The 19,281-nt window shown below is 41.1% G+C and overlaps 1 protein-coding gene across 1 annotated transcript; it reads left to right on the top strand.

The window, feature by feature from the left end:
* The first annotated feature begins 435 nt into the window (after positions 1-435).
* Positions 436-18,554, top strand: LOC128510706 (protein sel-1 homolog 3). The gene is made up of 23 exons (XM_053483170.1): positions 436-650; positions 3,169-3,721; positions 5,224-5,350; positions 5,971-6,092; positions 6,442-6,557; positions 7,061-7,119; positions 8,123-8,246; positions 8,944-9,076; positions 10,279-10,419; positions 10,601-10,809; positions 10,953-11,132; positions 12,081-12,203; positions 12,339-12,479; positions 12,687-12,749; positions 13,513-13,689; positions 13,857-13,984; positions 15,071-15,154; positions 15,252-15,333; positions 16,234-16,309; positions 16,648-16,742; positions 17,034-17,161; positions 17,889-18,061; positions 18,181-18,554. Exons 1-23 carry the CDS (start codon positions 585-587, stop codon positions 18,420-18,422), a joined length of 3,342 nt encoding a protein of 1,113 aa, XP_053339145.1. The 5' UTR covers positions 436-584; the 3' UTR covers positions 18,423-18,554.
* Positions 18,555-19,281: the final 727 nt, after the last annotated feature.

Below are 19,281 nucleotides of genomic sequence, written 5' to 3'. Positions count from 1 at the left end.
CAGCTTTACATTATCAAAATAAATTTTTTTTTAGGTTGTATAGAATGTGAATGTGTATAAATCAAAAAAAGTTTATTTCAGTGACTTGCTGATTGATTAGTCATTTATGACGTAATCTCTTTTAAAGTATTTGAAGTAGTTGTGTTTGCTCACCAAAGTACTGATTCTGTTTTTTTTATTTATTTAAATTTATACAGTGAGATACATTGACATTACAGTCAGTGAATCTAAGGGGTAAAACTGTGACACGAACAAGTTTAAAACGTGACAAACGGACGCGTTTCGATTTACTTCAAAAGAAAGAATCGGATGAGTGAATCGGTTCAGTGAATCAGTGAGTCGACTCCGGCATCAATGGCAGAGCAGGTGCAGTTTTTCCGCCCCACCTTCTTCTGTCATACGGAAGAGTGACAAGTCACAAGTAAACAAATTTCCTGTGGACGAGAATGAAGAGAGCGACAAGAAAGTTTGCATTTTTTCTGACTTATTTGTAATTATACTATTATTAATTTTTTTTTACAATTCATACGAGTCCCTGAAGTGGACTGAACCGGATCCGAACCGATGCTTTAACGCGTCTGACGATGAGAGTTTCTCCGAGTTCGGGTTTCCTCGGCGGAGCGGCGGTGTGTGCTGCGGTACTCTCAGTGGTAAGGCAGCAGGGACACTTTCACTTGGGTTGAACACAGCCTGCTTGTGTTTGTTCAGCTTGTTTCAACAAGTTCTTCTTTCATCCTATAAAAAGCAAGGCTGATAAAGGACTTCAAAAGTTACAAAGTTACAAGTTTAAATGCTTAAAGTAAAGTTCTTGCTTTTTTAACATTAACCTATTTAGGTACATTAAAACTACAGTACAATAAAAATGAAATTCCCATTAACATTGAGATATAAAAGCAAATGAAACACATTAACTGTATTATGTAGATTTTTTTGTTTGTTTGTTTTTTCTTTTTGTTTTGTTTAAGGTGCTTTAAATGTTGTTCGGGTTCGATGGGAGAAAATATTTCGTCCCCCTCGAACAAAGTAAACACTCAGGTTTTGATGTTCGCTTCTTAGAATACCACCTCATTTCCTAACTTCACCAGCCTGCAGTGTAGAAGTTAGTGGTGCAATCACTGGCCTCAAAGTCCCAGAATGCAATGAAGCTGAACGAGTTTCAGCAAAGACGAGTGCAGTGGAGTCGAGGCGGGGTGTTACGATGAAAGAGGAATGTATACAAGAGATGAACTGAAGGAATAAAACGCTTCTGCATCACTTGCTTTAGGTAGAGATAGATAGATCCATCCATCCATCCATCCATCCAACCAACCATCCAACTATCTAGGACCCTCTGTAGACCAACAAGGGACTGTGGAGGTGACCATTGTACAATATTTATTCTCATTTTTACGACCGTGGTAGGTCAACATTCACACGCTTATTCACACACTACGGGCAATTTGGGTAGTCTAATCTGCATGTCTTTGGACTGTGGGGAGGAAACCCGCCAGGCACAGGGGAAACATGCAAATTCCATGCACACAGACACTCGAGAGGGAAATCGAACCCAGACCCTGGAGGTACAAGGCACCAGTGCCAATCACTACGCCAGATGGATGGATGGATAGATATGTATCTATAGATATGATACAACTTTATTGTCATTGCACAGTGCATGTAGTGAGCAATGATATTCATCTATCAGCATCTACCAAAAGTGCAAATAGAAATGTATACCCAAGGGGTGTTCAAGTCAAACCAGGACTTTTGATTATGCAGAATAACAAAACACAGTGTATGAGAGTATAAAACTCCCTTTATTTCTCTTTATAATCCCCTGCTACTCTAATGCACTTATCCCAGGGTTTCACTAGTGCTTGTACACCATCAAGGTAGAAAGTTTTCTTAGAGCGTCAGAGACATTATCCTGCTTCACGTCTGAAACGCTGGCCTTGCAGAAACTCCTTTAATGCCCCAAACATGTGGAAGTGGCTTGGAGTGAGGTCAGGACTGTATCAGGGGATGTGGCATTAACGTCCAGACGAGTTCCTGTACTGTGCAAGTGGTGCCAGTGAGTGATTGAGTGTACAGTTTCCACAGACTGATGCGTCTCTTGCGCATCAGTCTGTGGACACTTGCACTTGTCTTGGTAACAAGTTATCTGATGATTTTTATGGATCGGGTTTTCCACTGGCTGACTATGGGATCGTCATTCACAGACGTCAGAGTCTCACCACCATACTGTGCCTAAGTGCTTCTGCTCATGAGTCCCTATTTGACTTAAACGTCCCTCGAATATCGATGCAAATACTGGTATTGTTCAAATGAACAAGGTGCATGTTAAATATATCTATTTTTTCTGTATGTACAGTAAATATATAATATATAAAATGACTGTGTGCATATGTGCAGTAGGACTATGTTATTGTGAATCACACTTATGTATCACACTTATAATGGGTTATAATGTGCTAGCTGTATAAGGAGAAATTAGCAAGCAATATTTGTAAATATTTGTAAAGGTAAGATATACTGTATGTACATATGATGGAAGATCATATGTTGTTGTCCTTCTTTTGTCTGTTCTCCTACTTTGAGAACTTTTTGCGCGCCACTTCGGATCATCTGATCCATATATTTGATTTGGCGCATATGTTTGGTTTGATGTCCACACTCTGAGCTTTGCTTCTGTTGTGCTTTTTGTCCAATCAGAAGACAACACGGACACTTCTACAGTATGTGATAGCTTGTTTGTTAGACATTAATTCCGCAGATAACTTTTATCATATTAGCGGAATAAGCACTAAAATAGGCCACAAACAAAAAATAAAGTTATCAAGTATTAGGGATGACATGGAAATCTAACAAAAAGGAATTGATTTAAAGCATCAAATTGCACAGTAGTAAAAGAAAAACTTTCTGAAAGTTGGGGTTGAAAGAGGAAACAGATGCTTTATTAGATGGCATTTAGAGATACAGATGTTTAAATGTAAATTTTAAATGTTAACCCCCGGCATTGTTGAGTTCATACTTTGAGTGTGTCTTCTTCAAATCTGTTCACCACCTTTTTTTTTTAATTATTTTCCATAACAACATGGCACCAGATGTTTTACAACGCATTCATAGATTTCCTTCAGGTTTCTTCGTAAAGTGCTAGTTATTAATTCTGTCTTATTCCTTTTGTTCAAGATTCAGTGCCACTTCACTACACACACCACCATGTCACCTTTGCAGAGGAACGCTCATGGTGAGGTTCTTTACTTCATCTCGGCCCCTGAAACCATGGCGGTCAACTCCAGTGCGCGGATAGCATATACCTGCTCCAGGGCTTGCAGAGTGGGGATCGAGATTGTGCTTTCCACACCAAAAACCACTGGACTTGTGACCTTTAGGAGATCATGGACTCATGTCAAGCAGTTAAAAAAAGCCAGAACAAGGACGATACGACTTACTTTTCCTGCTGCGGTGTTGTATAAGAGAGACTTTTTCTTCAGGCGGACAGTGGAAGTCAGTGATGTGATGCTGAGAACCTGGCTGGTGCATCTAGATGAAAAAGAAAGCAATATCAGCCATGTTGGATTCAGCCAGTATGAGCGAGCCGCGTTGAGAACGTTTCACATTCTATGGATGGTTCCGCCTTCAGACCGTCCTACTAAATCGCCGAGCAGATGTGCGGCATGGGGCGCGGAGCTGATGTGGAATCTGACCAGGACCAGAATTGAGATGTGCTCTCCTGAATCAGGTGGGTTCTTTCCTACGGTAACCAGTTTATGGATATTAAACTGTAAGTTGGATTATTATTACAGTCAATTTATCAATTTGTCAAAAAAGAAAGATACAAATTACAGACTGGTGGGTGTGTCTTCAAAGTCAATCTGGTCTGACACCAGATATGTACATGTTTTATGTTTTTCTCAAATTTTTATTTTAGGGGGGGATTTTTTCCTAATTTAGTTGTGGCCAATTCCTCCCCGTCACTAGGGGGCTCCCACATTAAGGCTACTACTACCATTTAGCCGGGAGAGCTGAAGACTATCACGTGTTTCCTCTGAACCATGTGACGCCAGCCAATCGTATCTTTTCGAACCGCTCACTTACGCACTGTTAAGGGCGGAGTAACGCACTCGGAGGACAGCGCTAGCCGCTCCTTCTGCGTGCGCGAGCTCACAGACGCCCCTGATTGGCTGTAGAGCCGTGATTAATGTGGGAGCACCAAGTACCTCTCATCCCTCCCCTCAGAGAGAGCTCGGCCAATCAGCTCTCTCTAGACCTCCGGCTGTGAGAGGTTAACAGCATCACCCGGGGATCGAAACAGCTCATCATTTCCTGATGATAGGGCGAGCACTTTTTCATGGCGTCTCTGCTGAGAGGATTTGTGCGTATACCTTCATCTCTTCTTGCTGTGCTTGAACTGTTCTCGTAGCCGTTGAGAAAATGCGAACAGCGCGAAAAATTACGCAGACTTGCAAGAGCTTGTGAGCAGCATGTTACAATATTGGATTCTGATTGGCAAATCGCTGTTATTTATAGTTCGTAGCTTATCATATGTAGAGAGTTTTAATATTCAATTTTTATGACAGAATTTCAAGGATTTTTTTTTCTTTGCTTAAAAAGACATAAAAGTCAGCCAATAGGTTGGATTTTGCTGCCATTAGGGTGCCTGAGTGGCGGGGTCCTGGGCATGGCACAACAAGATTTTGGTGCATAGCTCATACACACTTGCAGGCATACATGCAAAACACATTTAAATCCTAAAACTTTCACTATGCATGTCTTTAACTCTACTCTAGTTTTTTTGGGTTGTTTGATCTCGAGACAATGAGGATGCAAAATTGCAAGGGGATTTCTGATGTCTTGTTCAGCCATTGCAATGTCTTAAACTTATGCAGAGAAGTGGCTAATAACTTCCTAAGTGACATCATATTGAGTGACATCTGGGGCTTTTTGAAGGTCTTAACATAATGATGGCACAGGTGCTTGGGCCTGATCATTGTTGCTTTACAACCATGTTTGTCCTTTTTAAATATATATATATATATATTAGAGAAGGTTCACAATTGATTATTTTTAATTCGTTACCTGGTGATTGATATGAACACGTCCATATGTGTACTCAAACACATGCTTACATCGCCGTCAATGGCTATCAAGAACCACCTACTCAGAGCTGCTTACATTTCTATTATATATGATCTACAGCATTAATCTATAACTCAAATGATTAACAGTCTAATTATGTTGCAGATGTCGTGAGACTTCTAACATTCCCATTTGCAAGCAGTGGAGAAAAATATGGGGTCATCCGGACGTTTCCGGCCTTCGCCAACAGAGAGCTGAAGACGGCAAGCTGGCGAGCTCTAGAGAAACCCAGGCAAGATTTACGAGCGTTGTTAGGTTGAGCAAAAGGCAAGCTGTTTGACTACAGTTAAGATGCTGGACTGCTGGTCTATAGGTTATAGGTTTAAACCCCAACAACATCAAACTCCATCTATTGGGGCATCGAGCAAGGTGTTCAACGCTCAACTTCACAGATGTACAATAAAATGAGATACAGTGCATCCGGAAAGTATTGACAGCGCTTCACTTTTTCTACATTTTTCTATGCTACAGCCTTTTTTCAAAATAAAGCCTTTTTTAATAAGGATGTCCAAATGCTGGAAATGTAAAGAGGCTGGGACTAAACTTAGCGGTTTTTAAAAGATTGGGATTTTTTCAGACCTTGCATGTACGCCCATGTTTGTACACGGTACATTTATGTACATACTGTAGGTGCAAATGGTATAGTCAAAATGTAATAATTAGTCAATAAGGTAGATCCAGAGTCAGACCTCCACTTGACCAAACAACTAGATTGGCTAAACTTTGCATTTCTATTTGTGTAGTTCTTGTATTTGCATATGCCGATGGACTGTGGTTCACAATTAGGTACAAACTCATGGTACGAAAAAATCTTTTAATGCTTATATTTAATGGGTCGCTGCTGTTTTGCAGACAGACCATGTCGGTGTGGATATACTTGCTTACGTGGTGCAGGGAGAAGCTCTGCAGCATCATCAAGCACGTGAACGAGCACAGGAGATACGGAACCCCTCTCCTACTGCTGAGTAATACAGGTGACTTACTCTATGTCAATGCATCACTGCTGGACCATGTGAGTGATTTGATGTGCTTCACTGAAACCAGAACTTCTGATTAGTCTCGCTAACAAGTGTTTTTTCCTAAGGCCACAAATCTGTTGAGTCTTGTGAGTGTGTGTGTGTGTGTGTGTGTGTGTGTGTAAGTGCTCTTCCTTTCACTATTAAACACAGCTATATTTTCTACTCTCCATTCTTTGTTAGTCAAATGACCTTTTCCTATGAAAATAGCTTCCTTCTTGTTTTCATGCCTGCTAGACTTATTGAACGTATCTGTGTTCACTGGTGTGTGTGTGTTTTTGTTGTTTATTTGTTTTTCCTGGTGAAGGGAACATCGTAGTGCAGGTGTGTTTGACCTCCGGAGTGGAAAAGGCATTCACCGCTTTCACAGATCTCCCTCTCCGGACCTGGATCCGGTTGGACCTCTTTATCCAGACTTCAGAGGTGAGAAACTTTTTCACAGCCATCTAGGCATCAAGCCATTAAACTGGATTTAAATATTATTTGCATATGAAATAATATGTGATTTGTCTATGATTTAAATGGTTCAGAATCGTGAGTTTTTTTCCCGAGGTTTATTTTCCTTCTAGAATTGTTAGTGTAATGTTTTATAAATTCACACTGGTAACTGACCCTTAACCTAACGCTAATCCATATTTTTTGATGGATTTTTTTTATATATATAGTTAATGTTTATATTTTGATACTAAATGATTTGACAAATCACAGAATTACTTAAAACTTGCATTTCGTATAATCAGACCCATACGCACTCCTCACTGCTCAGAAACAGTTGAAGACCGATCTGCCGTTATAGCAGTACAAATATTTAACATCTTATCCTTATCTCAAGTATAAGCAGTATAAACAATGACAGATGTACACTCATGCTTGGAGGTCCGTCCCATGCTTGTAAATCATGCTGTGATTTTTGTTTTCTCCTCCAGGTGAAGCTCATAATCACACAGGCCAACTCTGAGCATCACCTCCTGGAAGCTGTCTATAAGTATGAACATGTGTAAATAAATAAAATAAAATACTTTTAAATATGTTTAATTGCATGGAGAATCCGCATGAAGGCGCCTTTGGCAGTGTGGACTGTATATGCATTATGTTTAATAGGATTTAACAGCTTGCTAGCTTGTGTCCCTGAACTTACTGTACTAAAACATATAAAGCTGATCTTCATTATTTAAAAGAGGATAATGTTATTATTTATTTATTTATTTAACTTCCAAAAATACAGTCGATCACCCAAGTCATGCTCAGTGTACCAACATACATAAATAAAAAAAATTAAGGAAGCGATACTCTTGCCAAACACGAGTATTTTACACAGGATGGAAGCAGTTTGTATTTTGAAAAACTGTACAAAAACATTGTAGCTTTTTTATAGAATATGCAGATGAATTTTAGACCATTTAATGTTTCTACGCTATAAAATATCACTCACTCATCATCTATACCAATTTATTCTGTATATATATAGCGGCCTGGAGCCTACCCCAAAGTCAAATCACACAGCTGTAGTTCATAACGATTCTGTCTTTACTCAATGCTTTCACTAGGGGGAGACAAAGCGACACGCGATCTTTAATTTTTTCGAGAATGTTCACAACATTGCGCTATGCTTTTCACCTGTTATCCTGTCTTATAATGCCTCTCAGTAAACATGTATAATGCTCTTATGATGCTTGGAAGGAAGCAGCAAAGATCAGTGTTGCTCCTCGTTTGCATGTATAGCTAGTAAAGTTAGCTTTTTTTTTTCCTGAGCATTTAAGAAGCTAGAACAAATCAAAACTACAAAATGTGCAGTGCACAGCCACAAGCAACAATGCGATGCCATTTTGCTTGCTAGTGTAAATATAGTGTAAGGACTAAAGCTGCAGCTAAGAACACATTTCCATATAGTTGATGTTTACAGCATGTATGTAAAGATTTTAGCTTGTTTCTGTGCGAATGATTTTCACAATATAAATGTTTGTATAAAAATCTGTGTAACGTTTCAGTTTTCAGGATGCTGTCCTGTATAATGACACTTCAGGTTACTTCGTGATTGGTGGATGCCTGTACATGCCAGGAATTCACGGTTATTTCGGACCAGTTAAATTTTACCGCCTAGGTTCTAAAAAGGTGAGCGTGAACTAGTCTTTTAGCGCTTACTCTCATTACATGTTAGCGTAAGTTTGCTAGCGAACACAGATTTCTGTCAGTTTGGTGTTTTTATATCCCTCCTAGTTACATATAAACATTGTAAGAGTTATCCTAATGTTATCTAACTTGCTAGTAGGATTGTTTTTAATTACAACTTGAGTTGGAACTAGCTTCATAATAATCTTGGATATTGGTTTGCAAATTTGTGTAGCACAAAATTCGTAGACACATTGCTTAAGGGTTACAAACACTAATACCAAAACTAATAACAACTAGCTGTAATAGCTTCATAGCTAGCTTGCTGCTCTATACTCTACCCTAGATTCATTACACTAAGTTAATCACACTAAAATCAAGTTAATCACACTAAAATCGTTAACGATCTTTGCCATCTAATGTTAGCTAATGTTTGCTAGCTTGCAAACAACAAGCAACTATTTGTTTTTAAATTACATTAGAAAGCTTCATCAGCAAACTTTTAGCTAGGAAGAGAACGTTAGCTGAAAGTTTTAGTTTATCTTAGTGTTTACAAAGCCAGCTAGCTTAGCTATTGTTGTTTCTTAAGTACGCACCAATTTTGTTGCTTGTGTGAAACTTTAGCATTTTTAAGCTAAAAAAAACAAACACCACTACCACTTTTGTTCCACCACTGAGTAACATGGATTTACTTGTGAAGCTGGTGAACCCTCTGACCCCTGAGAGAACACTGAAGGAACTGGATGAAGCCCACAGACGCTGTGAGGATGTTAAACAGATGACTAAAGGCTACGTAGAAGCTCTGCAAGACAGCACAGCCAGCCCCGCCAAGGGTAAATGGTTTTTATGAATGACTATACTCGTTGTCCAGTTTATTAGGGACACCAGTTCACTAGCATTTTCATACAGTTAACCAGTTAGTGTGTTGTTTAGAAGCGGTGCAAAGTCTAAAATCGCACGAGTACAAACCAGAGGCTTTGGTTAATGTTTATACTAAACATAAGAAACTGAGAAAATGTGATCTTAGTTGATTAGCATCGTTGTTGGTGCCAGATGTGCTGGTTTCAGAAACTGCAGATCCCCTGAGATTTTCTCACACAACAGTCTCTAGAGATAAGCAAAACCTACTATGTGAGTAAAAAGACCTTATCTAGAGAGTTCAAGCAGACAGGAAGCCTAAAGTACCTCAACTATCCACTCTTTACATCTGAGCTGAGCAAAAGGAGCGTCTTAGGACACAAATCTGAGGCGACAGTGGGCACACTGGTCAGACTCCTGGTTTACACCTAGAGTAGGTCCCTCCTTTTTGCCCTCAGTACAGTAATGCGTTGTTTGTTCTGACACCTTTCTATGTGAACCAGCATTATCCTGACCTACAGTGGACCTTCTATTGGATCAGACTACACAGATGAGGCTTCACTACCCACGAGCATCAGTGAGTCTTGGCCACCCATGACCTTGTTGCTGGTTCACTGCTCTTTTCTTTCTTGGGGGCCTTTTGGTAGGTTCTGACCTCTGCAGACCAGAAACATCATACAATAGCCGAAAAAAGTTTTGGAATTGCCCTAACCCAGTCCTCTAGCCATCTAAACCTGTCTCTTGTCAGAGTCACTTAAATTCTACATTCTTCCAGGACATACTAAATGTGGTCCAAGGAATTAAAACCAGAGAACCAGCCACAGGGTCATGGGTGGCCAAGGCTCATTGATGCAAATGGGGAGTGAAGGCAGGTCTGTGTAGTCTGATTCGATAGAACAGCTACTGTAGCTCGAATTGTTGAAAAGGTTAATGCTGCTTCCATAGAAAGGAAGTGCATTACTGTTTTTGAGGAAAAAAATGGGGGACCTACTCATTTTTAGGCAGGTGATCATAATGTTATGGCTGATCAGTGTATTATCCCATTATTCATCTTTAGGCATATTACTCATGAACTGCCATGACTTCATCAGAAACTAAAATGAAATCAGGATTTTGTTAAGATACTCATTCTTCGAGCTGTAAAACACTTTGTGGATGTACTTTTGTACTCTTTCAGATGTCTGTTTGTCATATTACGAGCAGTTAAGGAGAACCTTTGTTCAGACGAGGTGCGTGCAGACGTGGTCTTGGGATCTTCAGATGAAATCCAGTGTCGCACTAAAGATACTGAGGAGGCATGAGGACGAACTGATGTCAGGTAAATGGGATATCAGTTTAGAGCGCACATGCAAGGATTAGTTGTAGAACTGTTTCCCATCTTTATATGTCTTCTCAAAAACTGTATTACAGACTGATTCTTTGTAATTACTGTTCTCATTGGTTATCTCTAATGCATGATGGGTACTTTGGGATACATTAATGCTTTGTTCCTCTTCTAGGCCCATGGAGCAGGAAGAAAGCAGCACTCTTTGGCCAACGTCTTTACCAAGATGTGATAAAGAAGTTAGCTGGTGTCGGTCTGGGAGACATTGATAGCTCGATATTAGAGCAGCTGGAGCTGTGTTTGTGCTGGGGTCATCACAAGGCTGCTCTCATGCTCGCCACTTTACACCTATCAGGTCTTGGCGTACCAGTGGACCAGGAGAAGGTAACGGCACAGGATCTGGTATTGATTGCTTGCGGAATGTTAGATCATGTGTGTATAGTTAAAAACTCTAGACTTATTGACTTGTGCAAACGTTCTCATATGGAGTGTAGCCATGCTAATCTAATGGCAATTTTTTTAATCAGGGTCACATGTACAGCCTGATGGGCGGAGTAGGAGACGAGCGTCTGGCTCTGCTGCATTTGGGCTACAAGCACATGCAGGGTCTGGACGGCTTCCCTGAGGACCAGGACGTGGCGTACGGCTACTACGCCAACGTGGGAAGGCAGACCAGCATCGACCGCGAAAAAATACAGGACTCTGAGGTGAGATCTGGTCATCGGCATACTGAGTCTACTAACTATATCTCTGAAATCATTAACTTTAAAAGTGTCATAAAAAAGGACTTTAGGAAAAGGAAATGGCCATATCCAAACCTCCTCCATTAGTAGCCTTTGCATGGATTTCTTAAGTAAAATGTAAAATGCTTAATGCATGATTTCTGAAAATAATTAAACCAATTGGTTATTATTACCATCTACTCAAATTTTAAGTCTTGTAAATCAAATAAGGAGTGGTGAAGGTTGCGCTCTAGGTTCTTTCTGTGTGGACGTCCACACAGAAAGAAACCACGTTCCACGTTCTCACTCTGACTTCGTGGGTTCCTCTGAGGGTCATTGGTTTTCTTCCTCTCTGCAAATACATGCCAGTATGTCAATTAGATTCTCTAAATTGCCCTAAAGAATCCAGGCTACGTTCACGTGTTTTAGAGATAGGTTTTCAAAGTTTTTCCACTTCATTTCTTAACAAATTCCTGTCAAAGATCCTGTGAGAGATTTTAAAGACAACAAGTTTTCAACAAATAAAAAAACAACCAATGTCTGACTGCCATTCTGATTGAGCCACCTACATGCAAAGCAGGTCAAATCTGAGCGCTGGAGTCAGAAAAAGAGATTTGGTTTAACCAAATACAGTATATAGACAGTGTAATTGACCAATTTTCACTTTAATGCCCCTCGTGGAAGCTGTACTGAGCTACACGCTCCACACTTCCTAGTAAAAAACAAACTCCCTTCCACCTCTAAAACATGTGGTACAGTAAGATATTACATTTCCATTGATTCAAAGCAGGTCGAACTAACAAGATGAGGAAGCACTGAATATAGAGTTACTTATAAGACTAATGCTAAACACCAGTATCTTATTTGGTAAGGGGTCTGTAAGTCCAGGTCTAATCACGACCACATCTGATCTCGAGATCTGTTTACATCCAGCAATCCCTCACTGAGCACGTGCACTTAATCAACCCGGCGGATCTTGAGATGCAAGAGGGCGACTCGGACAATGTCATACAGTTTCTCAAACACCAGGCAGAGAGAGGAGACGTCGAATCCCAAGTATGCTTTTTGCACATAAACATGACCGTTTCTGCTAAGGAAAGTGACATAGATTCTGTTATGTTGAAGAATTCTGAGCAATGCTATTTCTTCTTATGTGGCTGAAGTTGCTCAGAGAGTGTGTCTGTGTGATAGAAAACCCTGGCACGGATGTCGTTCTTCGGCAGCAACGGCATGACGAAAGACCTCGGCGCGGCTCTGCGGTGGTACGCCAAGAGTGCGATGCAGATGACGGACGCTACAGCCATGTACGACTACGCCATCATGCTGCTGAAGGTCGGTGTGCTGTTTAAACACACAGCGTAGACTGAGCATACCTACAGTAGGTGTTTGGATTATTTTTAGTTACAGACATGTTCAGTCAAGGAAAGGAGAAAAAGGTAACCAGATCAGCATTGGTCATCCATGGAATGTGTGTGAACTTGGTTCATTCAGATGTAAACAGGGTGTGATGACCGGTGTGTACCGCTCTCTGTTTATCAGGGACTTGGAGGGAGGAAGAACAGAACCCTGGCATTAAACCTACTGGAGAAGGCGGCGGACATGGTAAGAGGGCACATGGCTCTGCATAGATGTCAAGTCTGCTTTTTGAATCGGGAATAAACTTAGGTTTGGTGAAGTGAAATAAGCAAGGTGTAGTTTCGAATCATTGCACTGAATATTTGTCCATATTTTTATTTTTAACATGTATATGCTTATATAACATGTTAATTACCATTTCTTTTTAATGTATTTCCACATTGACTTTTGAAATTTTTTTTTTTTTGGTTTATATATGTTTGCATTTAAGCTGGTGGCGGTTTAGTTGTTACCTCGCACCTCCAGGGTCCAGGTTTGATTCCCACTTTAGGGTCTGTGTGCATGGAGTTTGTATGTTCTCCCCGTGCTTGGTGTGTTTCCTCTGGGTGCTCTGGTTTCCTCCCATGGTCCAAAGACATGCAGATTAATTGGCGTTCCCAAATCGCCTGTAGTGCATGAATACATGGTCACCACTGGTCTCCACAGTCCCTAGTTAAACTACAGAGGTTCCTAGATGGATGGATGGATGGATTTCATCAAAATGTTGCCATTCTTTTATAATCCTGTAGGTGGGGCACTCTAATCTCTTCACACATGTTTCCAGGCCGCACAGCATCCTGTGTGTTAGGAGCAAATCATTTGTAATGATGAATCATGTGTTCATTTGTAATTCGTTTAGATTTGTAATAAAAGCTGAATGCATTTTCGTGGTATAGATCTTTATCGCTAATATATGATGTGATAAGTGATAAGCCAGTATTGCTTTTATAAGTTTGTGTGTCATTCTCAGGGTTCTGTGGACGCTCTGAACGCTCTAGGCTGGTACCATAGCACTATGGGAAAAAATGAAAGTAAGGCCGTATACTACTTCGAACTGGCTGCTCGAAACGGCAGTCGAGACGGAATGTTTAACCTGGGTGTATATTACCTGAAAGGCGCTGTCCCACATACACAGGGCAGGAACGAGGTAGGTGGAACTAAAGCAGGTGTAACGGAACTTAAAATTGTTTAGCAGTTTTTAACAACAAGGTCGTTTTAAGGAATAACATCTAAAGACTTTTACTCGTTGTGCTAAAATGGAATCCTGGCCATCTCTCAGTGTTAGATGACATGATGTGTGCGTGTGTGTTTCAGACAGCTGCGTTTCAGTGTTTCCTACAGGCAGGTGAGCTGGGCCATGTGGACGGCGCTGTGGAGGCTGCGTCATACCTCTCCAGAGGACACTTACAGGGCGTGCGCAGAGATCCCAAGAAAGCCGTGAGGTACGTATGCAGGCCCATTGCGGCTTCCTTAAATGGCGCAGTGGTAAAGTGCTCGCCCTATAATCTGGAGATCGCGAGCTCGATTCCTGGGTGACGCCGTAACCTCTCGCAGTCGGAGGTCTAAAGGGAGCTGATTGGCCGAGGTTTCTCAGAGGGGAGGGATGAGAGGTGCTTCGTGCTCCCACATTAATCATTAATTAACAGGGGCTTCTGTGAGCTCACGCGAGCTGAAGGAGCGGATAGCGCTGTCTTTCGAGTGTGTTACTCCGCTCCCAACGGTGCGTGAGTAAGCAGTTTGAAAAGGGCCCTCCCGACTAAGTGGTAGTAGCCTTAATGTGGAGCCCCCTAGTGACAGGGAGGAATTGGATACGACTAAATCAGGAAGACAATTGGGGAAAAATCCCCCCAAAAACAAAAATAAGTAAGAAATAAAGCACTCATGACCATGCTGTTTATAGGAAACTAATCAGCGGTATGATGTTTCACAACCTGGTTACTACTTCAGCACTTCCTAAAGTGGTTTGCTCCTTTTATTCAAAAGTTACCTTTTGTACATCTGTTCATACATGCAGCGTTTAAGTCAAAATGGGACTTTTGTTGAAATCCCCACATGTTTGGGCCATTAAAGGAGTTCCTGGGAGGCCAGCGCTTTAGATCACGGCTATAGTGTACTGAGAAAACTTTCTACCTTGATGGTATCCAAGCACTAATGAAACACTGGAATAAGTGCATTAGTGTACAGTAGCAGGGGATTATATATATAAATAAAGGAAGTTTTTAACTTTCATAAATATGTTCTGTTCTGTCCAGCCAAAAGTCCTGGTTTGACTTAAACAATCACGTGTAGTGACAGTTAACATCATGGAACCTCTACAAGATCCATAGAACATGTCAGTCCATTTAGACTCAAGCACTGTGGAAAAAAACTCAACTGAAGCAGTCGAACAAAAGTCAAACAAAATATATTTGATCAGGTTTTATGAAACATGAAATTGTGATTTATGTGTTTTCCTCCTGATTCATTTTAACGTTTTTGCTCTTGTTTGAGTGTACCATCATGTCTAACTTTTAACCTTAATTCCAAAGTCTGCTGAAGCCAGCCAGTGAGAAGAACGGCCACCTGGGCTTCGCCGTCCGAGACGCTCTGAGAGCATTTCAGCACGGAGCATGGTAACACCTACGGGCATCCATCCATTCTTTCATTTCCATCTGCACTTCTGATTTCAGTCTCACTGTAGTGTATATATGTTGTGTTTCTGTGTAAAAGGGACGAGGCCTTGTGGAAATACGCCATGCTCGCAGAAACCGGCTTTGTCGTGGCGCAGATCAACGCCGCACACCTCTGCGAGGTAAGTCCCCAGTCCAGCACGTATAGCACGTTTTTATAATCACCAGATCGTATTTCCATGCTGGGTGTGTAAAAAGATCCGTCTCGGAGACTGGAAAAATGTCCCCTCCAGGCGTTCCGCAGTGCACCATTTACTTGATGCTCATCCTAGGGGAAAAGGTCACAAAAATTTCAATAGTGTAACTTTTTTTTTTTTTTTTTTAAGTTTGGGGGAAAATTGAAAAAACGGATCATCTGACATGACAGATGAGAGTTTCAGCAATCCTAAAGAACAAAACTGAACCGCTTTAGAAAGCAGAGACGCGTCTAGTCTTCCAGGGAAACCCCCCTTTTTTTTAATTTCTCTCCTTTTACTTTTGTTTCTTAAACCCGTTATGGATGGATATGTCAGTATAAAACTAATCTCCATACACTTGATACTAACAAACACTTATCTGTTTAATCATATTAAATAAAGCTTTCAAATTTTCCTTAAACTGTTTCAAAAGGAGCAGCACAGTGGTGTAGTGATTAGCAATGTTGCCTTGCACCTCCAGGGTCTGGGTTCGATTCCCGTCTCTCTGTGTGCATGGAGTTTGCATGTTCTCCCCTTGCATGGTGGGTTTCCACTGGTTTCCTCCCACAGTCCAAAAACATGCAGATTATTTGGTGTTCCCAAATTGCCCGTAGTGTGTGAGTAAGTGTGTGTGCCCAGCGATGGATTGGCACCCTGTCCAGAGTGTACCCTAAGTCTCCTGGGATAGGCTCCAGTCCCCCACGACCCTGAATACAGGATAAAGCGGTATAGACGATGAATGAGTGAGTGTTAGATATTTCCGCTCATGGCTATAAATGAGTAAATACCGTGTGTAAGATGACAAGTAGATTTTAAAATCCTGAACCTGACTCTTGTCCTTGGCAGGTCCTGAAACACAGTTCTGAATGCCAGTGGAGGTATCATAACTTCTCCACCTATAACCAGGCTCCACACGAATCAGGTGGGTTCGTTTGCACTCGCTGCTGAAGAATAAGGCTGATTAGTCCTAATTAGATCATATTACATTGAAGTAATTGTTGAATCGGATTACTCAGGAGATTTGAAAGTCATTTTGTCTGTGATTCGAATCAAAGGGTTTTAATCAAGTTGAATCGAGCCATGTTTCTTTATAACGTGTTTTAATTAACAACAAAGCACAACAAATAGGTTTGTTCATAAATTGCTGTGATATACAGTCATGGAAGCAAACACATGCAATTCTTCTGCTGTTTTCAATAACAGAGTGTTATGTTTTCATCTAGTCTTACATCTCATGTTCATACTTTTTCTTTTTTACAGGTCTGCTAAAGATGGGAGACCACTACAGTGCCACGGGTGACATGGTGAAGGCTATGGCGCTGTACAGCAGAGCGGCACTGAGAGGCAGTGCTCAGGTAGCGTACACACACACACACACACACACACACACACACACACACCCAAAACTATTTAAAACGAAGCTCTGTGTTAAAAAAGAGGAAATAAAACTTTAATGAAAAGCTTTGGATGGAACCAGCATGCATGGGTTGTTACACGTTCTCCCCATGACTGCGTGGGTTTCCCCAGTTTCCTCCCGCCTTTTAAAGACATGCAAATGTTTAACTGTTAAACTGTTTAAATGTTAAACTGTCTGTGCCACGTCTGGACAAACACAAAAAAATCTATAAACGTCTGTAAACGTTTAGGGCGTGTACAACCTGGCGGTTTTGACTGAGGAAGGACACAGCGTCCCCCCGAACGTACTGGAGCTGATGAGGATCTCGACCGATCCACCGCTGAACAAGAGTGCTGTAGTGGAGGAACTCTTACTCAGGTGGGGAGTTCATATTAAAGTTGTCAAATTTCACCTGAAGGCAGCAGTGATTTATCAGTGAGGGATGTTCAAGTCAAACCGGGACTTTTTGGCGAATAAGGCCGTAAAAAAACTGTTATCAGGTGATCATGTGATGTTTTAAGGGTATTGCTCTATGACGATCCCAGCCGAGGTGGCTCTGAGCCCACTGCAGTCATTCAGGAAGTGGAACGCCTGATCCTTGAAAGTCGAGGTCGCCAACTTGCGGAAGAGACGCATCTGTCATGTGAACTGTACACACAATCATTCACCAGCACCACTTGCACATTACAGGGAGTTTTTGCTACGTCCCCCGTACAGTCCTGACCTCAAACTAAGCCATTTCCACATGTTTGGGGCCATTAGAGGAGTTCCTGGGAGGCCAGGGTTTTAGATTTGAAGCCGGCAGTCCGATAATGGAAAACTTTCTACCTGTCCAAGCACTAGTAAAACTCTGGGATAAGTGCATTAGTGTAGTGAAGAGAAATAAAGATTATGAGTTTTCACTCTTATAACTGTGTTCTGTTATTCTGCACAATCACAAGTCCCGGTTTGACTCGAACGCGTACAAACCTAAAACTTGTTCTGATGTGATAGACGCTCAAGTTAGAGCAGGAGCACCTTGACATGAGATTATACACATGGTCATGTCTGAGTGTGAGTGTGTTTAGTTTGTGGATAAACGCGTGTTTTTTGCTTTTCTGTCTAGATGCCGGGATCTGGAGGGTAAACGGGAGGAAGTGACTCCATGCTCTCTGGCACTGTTTGGACTGCGTGTGGCTCGGGTGTGGCACAGCTTCGCTCGCAGCACTTTCTACCTCACGCTGACCCTTACCACAATTGTCATGTTCGTGCTCGCCGCCATTACGCAGAGCACTCTCGGTAACGACTTCTTCGCTAACTTCCCTTTCCTGTGTATTGACATCCAATATATATATGGTTTAATCTGACAGCTCATTATAAATTTTATTTTACATGTAAGTATTCGCTCATTCCTTTAGCTCACGTCTCTGCGGCTCGTCCACGCGTTCCTGCTCCTAACCGTTCATCACCGCAGCAGAGAGAATCAGAACCGCAGGTAGATCAGGAACCCCCCTCGAGAGTCACCCGAGTTGTGCTGTTGGGTCAAACCTACGTGACCCAACATACCCGGACGTTGCAGTTGGCAGCCGATTTGATCGTCACGGCGACTGGAGTGTGTGCGTTTGCCTTGTGCATGATCTTCGTCTCTCATCTGGTTTAACTGTGTAGAGGAGCGATACAGACAAGGAAGGAGAAATGTTTAAAATGACTGATGCTGTGCATGCTGGACTTTTAATGTAGATGGTGTTAAGTGATTAGAGGTTTATTTTTAAATTAAACAGTACAACAGAAACCGATTCTCCGTCCTGTTGATTTAATGACACGTGAGAAAGTGAGTTGCAGTGCAAAAAGCTGCACAGCAGCTCCATCTTGTGACAGAAACACAGAGCTGAGTCTAAACAGGGATGAACAATATTCTTAACAGTCATCAAATTTTTCTATCGATGAAGTTTTGCAAAGGTGGAAAGAGGAAAAAAAATTTGTACTCAAGTAAAAACTGTTATGAAAAGTACAAGTAAAATTACCAGTATAAAAATCTACTCAAGTAAAAGTAAAAAGTAGCTCATAAAAAATTTACTTTTTTACTTACCAAGTAGTTTTAATTTAAGGAACTCCTTTGCATAATAAAGCTGCTGCCTTTCTTGTGCTTGAAATCAAAGTGGTCGCTTAAATATGGCCAGGGGTTTGCTTCATAAGAATTTATTACTGGCATCTGTTTTGTCCGTCTCCATCGATCTTGTGGATTTCCCGTGTTTGTTCTTCCTGCCTATTAATCAATCGGTGCAGTGGTTTTCCCGGGGTGCACTTTTTTTTTCTTTCCATTTACATTATTTTTATTATTTTTCATTTTCATTTATTTATATTTTTACTCAGTAGCGAATATGATTTCAAATGTAGCGAAGTACAGTACTTCAAACAAAACATACCTAAGTAAAATAAAATTATAGATTTTCAAAACTACAGTACTTTAAAAAGTAGAAGTAAAAGAAAAAACTACTCAATTACAGTAACGCGAGTAA

This window comes from Clarias gariepinus, chromosome 22 (assembly GCF_024256425.1).
Source record: "Clarias gariepinus isolate MV-2021 ecotype Netherlands chromosome 22, CGAR_prim_01v2, whole genome shotgun sequence".
Lineage (NCBI taxonomy): Eukaryota > Metazoa > Chordata > Actinopteri > Siluriformes > Clariidae > Clarias > Clarias gariepinus.
The sequence above is the reverse complement of the archived record's forward strand: the minus strand, read 5'-3'. Positions and strand labels throughout refer to the sequence as shown.

Bases quoted from the DNA above. Each gene is read 5' to 3' on its own strand.
- LOC128510706 (XM_053483170.1), top strand. From the start codon at position 585: ATGAGAGTTTCTCCGAGTTCGGGTTTCCTCGGCGGAGCGGCGGTGTGT. The intron at 10,420-10,600 runs GTAAATGGGATA...TTCCTCTTCTAG, and splicing joins TGAGGACGAACTGATGTCAG to GCCCATGGAGCAGGAAGAAA. The intron at 13,690-13,856 runs GTAGGTGGAACT...TGTGTGTTTCAG, and splicing joins ATACACAGGGCAGGAACGAG to ACAGCTGCGTTTCAGTGTTT.